The sequence below is a fragment of the Priapulus caudatus genome, unplaced genomic scaffold (assembly GCF_000485595.1).
Source record: "Priapulus caudatus unplaced genomic scaffold, Priapulus_caudatus-5.0.1 Scaffold284, whole genome shotgun sequence".
In the NCBI taxonomy this organism is placed as follows: domain Eukaryota; kingdom Metazoa; phylum Priapulida; class Priapulimorpha; order Priapulimorphida; family Priapulidae; genus Priapulus; species Priapulus caudatus.
The window spans coordinates 51,225-56,224 of record NW_014577345.1 but is presented as its reverse complement, the minus strand read 5'-3'; the positions used below and the strand labels follow the sequence as shown (position 1 = coordinate 56,224).

Here is a 5,000-nt window from a genome sequence, read left to right as displayed (position 1 = left end):
TGACAGATCGACCAGCTTTATGCATATATATACCCCAACCATGCAAATATCTCACAATGGTTACGAAAATCCTTGAACGCGAGGAGTGCATCGGACTGTGGCGGGCCTAAACAAAGTACTATATGATATGAGATCTCCACAACATACTGATCCCGGATACGTGTGGCCGGGCTGGCTAACAGTGCTTAGTCTTTCTGTATAGTGAGAGCTGTCTATAGCTTACAGTGGACTAGCCGACCATCACTGTAATGGGGCTCGCAGCCGGCCAGGCGTGGTGTACTTTCTTTTATTATAGATATTTTACACGGCTTGTTGAGATGTCGGTCATATAGCTTTTTTTCAAACTTCCGCCATTATGTGTTTCGGGTGAGGTACGTAATCTCAGGCAGGGCAGGCGTCGCGTACATATACATATATATATATATATATATATATATATATATATATATATATATATATTATCAAGAGCTCATAATAGAAATAGAATTTATTATGATAATTAATTATTATGAGATTTAATTATATAACTCTCTATTATGAGCTCTTGATATATATATATATATATTATACGAGTACGTATACAATACAAGCGACATGATTGAACTTATATATATCTATAATCACGATATGAAATTGGAATAACAAAACAATTTTTGCCTGGTTGCTCAGGCAAAACTCAGACAGTTCATATAGCGGCATCGCAATCAGGCATTAATGATTAATTATTATTAACTCCTGATCAATCCTTTTTACAACACTTGAACTGGTCACTCTAGCTCCTTATTTGTATACTGATTATGTAATAATATATATATATACATGTGTATATATATATATATATATAATATATGCAGGAACTTATGTATCAAGGACTTTATGTACCTATAACCATAGATTCACCCCACGGAGCACACCTCACGCCCACGTACCAAATAGATAGTCTGGAACTACTTACATAATCGCATAGGCTGAAAACTGTACATATTTCGTTCGTTATATATGCAATTAAGTAAAACTTTAAGGGATCTATGTAAGTAAAAAAAAAGTGTGTGTGTGCGTGCGCGCGCGTGCGCGTGTGTATACATGTGTGTGCGGCTGTAAAAAACACGCGCGTGCTGTAGGAATAGACGCTCCCCGTGTTTTTTCTATATACGACGATGCGACCCCTCTAATAATTGCACCCCTTCGGCCACACTGTAATTACTCACGCTACCTGACCAAGCTGTGTGCGTATATATAGCCTGTGCAAGCCATTCACGTCGAGCTAGGTTGGATCCGGTTTCTCAGGCCGATTCAGTCAGGACAGGTATATAAAGTGTGACGTAGCGAAGCAGCGGCGTACCTTATAAGGGTGGGCGCTCACCTGTGAAGTAGCTCGGCACAAACACACTCCATAGCGGATGTGCGCACTGTTGTTCTCGTGTATCTGTTTGTGATTCTGTTGGAATTTACCCCGCTGTAGCCTACTCATATAAGCGCTTACTATTAGTGCAATTGAGCATCGAACGTTGTTAATTGGCATTGTTTACGTAAACTTATCAAGGGAAGTGCAGTGCTAGTCGGAGACAGTGCGTTGGGTAGAACAAGCCGCGGGACACCGCCCTGCACCGACTGAATCATGACGAAAAAACAATACGTAAGTAACGCAAAACGCAAGTTGTGACGCATACAACTTAACGCATATAGCGTTGACTATGAATGCGCACGCAGTCTTTATATATAGCTATTTCTCTGGCTTGCCTCTATATGTTCCTATGCACGAGGGGAGTATATGTTCCTATGCACATATTTGGAGTATATTTGTGAAGATTGAAGTCAATTTCCACTGTACGCAGATTCAAAGAAAGTATTAAAGGTTTCCTACTAATCTGTATACGATTAATTTAGCTCCAGATTAATGGCTACCGCTTCTGTGCTTTCTAGTGGCACTATCTCTTATTTATTTTATTTTATTTATTTATTAATTTAAAGACGGTACATTTATAACAGATATGTAAACATGAACTTGCAAGCTCCTCATCGTCAGTGGTGTTATTATATTCTACACCACTTCTATTCTGTCAATGCGCGAGAACGTGCGAGGGAGAGAAAGAGAGTATGCGCCATAGAGCTTCTTTGGCAATCATTAACAAAATTGTTCTAATTTTTCTATAGCGCTCTCCTCTAACCTAATTATATAACCACTGGCTGGTTTATTGTGTGTCTTGTAACGACACATAGCTATGCAATAAATCAGTGCATAGCATAAGTAGAATACTGCAGTTCTTCCTCTTTTGGTAGCACTTTTCCCATTACATATAGTTCTGCCGCGCTTTGAGCTCTGCACGCTCTTACAACACACGCTATAGTCTTTGATTAGAAGACGTGTAGAAGATATCATTCAGTAAGTTTCGATGGTGCAGAACCTGCTGGTTTATTTGATAACCTCAGTAATTGTAAGCTTTGGCTAAACGTTGTCGCTTTGCTCCACCTTTGTATTTTTGGCCTGGTTATATGTAAATAGCGGATATAATCACGGTCCCGCGCTCTTGCTACAGCTATAAATGCTATATATATATATATGTATATATATATACAACCTCGCTATATAGACTACAGACAGAAGTGGAGAGGTCTTGTGCATACAACTTGTGAATGCTTCAACATAAAGAGAATCAAACAGTATGAAAGAAAAAGTGAACGAAGACTAAAGAATTTGAACAAAAGATGATCTATGAACTTTATAGCAATAGATATTTGTACTACATTATTATTCTGTGTAATGCCCGTTTCGGGCTCTCACTAGGCGTATAAATATACTATATAGAACTTTACTGCTACCGACTCCTGCTTGCATTAATTAACTTTACCACTGAGATGAATTTACATTATTTAATGACAAAAAATATTGTGGATAAGGATGAGCTGACATCGAGATAGTGAAGACACGCAGAAGGCGGACCGTGTGTATAGCCATGCAGCCAGCCCACTGCATGGGCCATATAAACTCCCAGTTCGACATGTTTATTACTGGTTTGTCCACTCGTTTGTGTATGTGTATTTGTTTATCACGAAATTCAGTTGTCGTAGTACAGTACACGCAGTAGATTTGGTAGGTATAATTTGTAAATACACATGAAGTGCACGGCTTTCTAGGCACACCTGTTTTAAAACAACGTCAGCATAACACCTAAACCTATTGGCATACACACGCGCACACGCACGCACGCACGGACACGTACGCACGCACGCACGCACGCACACGCACGCGCACGCACGCACGCACACACACACACACATGCGCACACGCACACGCGCGCGCATACGCGCACGCGCACACACATCTTTCCAAGTAATGACACACAACTATCTCCGACGAAACATATCGGTTTATCAATATAAACACGAGAAGAGCCACAACATAGGCGCTGTACAATATATTTACAGCGGAATGCACTCTCAGAAATCGGATAAATGCTTTTATTTTAGTAAACAAGTGAACGGCTTCGTCTTTTAACAAAAACGTTTTTATAACAGTCCCTATATACACTGTTACCTTAGAAGAATCGCACCCGTTGATGGAAACGTACATGGGAGCAGATTGCAAGGGGGCGTAGTCATGTATATCGACGATCTCTGTCTAGCGTGTTTAGCGTCACGGTCTTGTCGTCTTCCGTCCGCTAGCCGCTCCGTCATGATCGGTGGGCCCCGTCTTAGCGCATTTGTGCCAAACAGGATCTACGCGCTAAAGTGGAACAGCAGAGAATGACTGACATTGACATCGGGTTTGGGACGATACCCATGCAGCGGTGGGAAAAACCCAGGCTTATCTCTGCTAAGTCCGTCGTGCGTAATATATGTATGTCAGCCGTCACAACGTTGGTCAGTTTTGAGAAAAGCCTCATGTTAGGATGCGATACGTTAGCAGTACGTTTGAACTTCACGGTTGAGTAAAAATTAACCAATTTAGCTCTATTATCCACTAACCGAATACACGTATTTAAAGTTGTAATATATGCACTAGAGCGAAATACTAGCTCTACCGCTGTGTAGCCCCTTCGCTCCCGCTACAGTTGGAAAACTCCCTGTAGCGGGAGCGAAAGGGCTACACCGGTAGAGCTATGTTGATCGTACAGCCCTGTAGCGGGAGCGAAGGGGCTACACCTGAAGAGCTATGTTGATCGTACAGCCCTGTACCGGGAGCGAAGGGATCGAGCTACACCGGTAGAGCTATGTTGATCGTACAGCCCTGTAGCGGGAGCGAAGGGAGCTACACCGGTAGAGCTATGTTGATCGTACAGCCCTGTAGCGGGAGCGAAGGGGCTACACCGGTAGAGCTATGTTGATCGTACAGCCCTGTAGCAGAAGCGAAGGGAGCTACACCGGTAGAGCTATGTTGATCGTACAGCCCTGTAGCGGGAGCGAAGGGGCTACACCTGAAGAGCTATGTTGATCGTACAGCCCTGTAGCGGGAGCGAAGGGGCTACACATGTAGAGCTATGTTGATCGTACAGCCCTGTAGCGGGAGCGAAGGGGCTACACATGTAGAGCTATGTTGATCGTACAGCCCTGTAGCGGGAGCGAAGGGGCTACACATGTAGAGCTATGTTGATCGTACAGCCCTGTAGCGGGAGCGAAGGGGCTACACATGTAGAGCTATGTTGATCGTACAGCGTGCGTGCGTACGTGCGTGGCGTGCGGCGCTGCGTGGCGTGTGTGGTGTGTGGTTTGTGTGGTGTGTGTGTGTGTGACGTGTGTGTGCGCGTTGGCGTGCGTGCGTGCGCGTGCGTCGTGCGTGCGTGCGCCGTGTGCGCGCGTGCGGTCTGTGTCTGTGTGTGTTGTGTGCGTGTGTGGTGTGTGTGTGTGTGGTGGTGTGTGTGTGTGGTGTTGTGTGTGGTGTGTGTGGTGTGTGTGTCACGTGTGGTGTGCCGGTGCGCGTGCGTGCGTGTGTGTTCTGTACGAGCGGCGCGTGTGTGATGTGTGCGTGTGTGTGTGTGCGTGTGTGTGTGTGTGTGTGTGTG

The 5,000-nt window shown here is 44.1% G+C and overlaps 2 protein-coding genes across 2 annotated transcripts in view; one reads left to right on the top strand and one right to left on the bottom strand.

Annotated features, from left to right (window-relative positions):
- Positions 1 to 3,590, bottom strand: part of LOC106808534 (trimethylguanosine synthase-like) — an 18,796-nt gene extending 15,206 nt beyond the window's left edge. Inside the window, exon 1 of the mRNA XM_014811289.1 lies at positions 3,536 to 3,590. The gene's annotated coding sequence lies outside the window, so the exon portion shown is untranslated. The remainder of the gene's footprint in view (positions 1 to 3,535) is intronic.
- Positions 1,332 to 5,000, top strand: part of LOC106808535 (sodium- and chloride-dependent glycine transporter 2-like) — a 14,041-nt gene continuing 10,372 nt past the window's right edge. Inside the window, exon 1 of the mRNA XM_014811295.1 lies at positions 1,332 to 1,636. Within this exon, the coding sequence (XP_014666781.1) occupies positions 1,619 to 1,636 (18 nt within the window). The 5' untranslated portion in view covers positions 1,332 to 1,618. The remainder of the gene's footprint in view (positions 1,637 to 5,000) is intronic.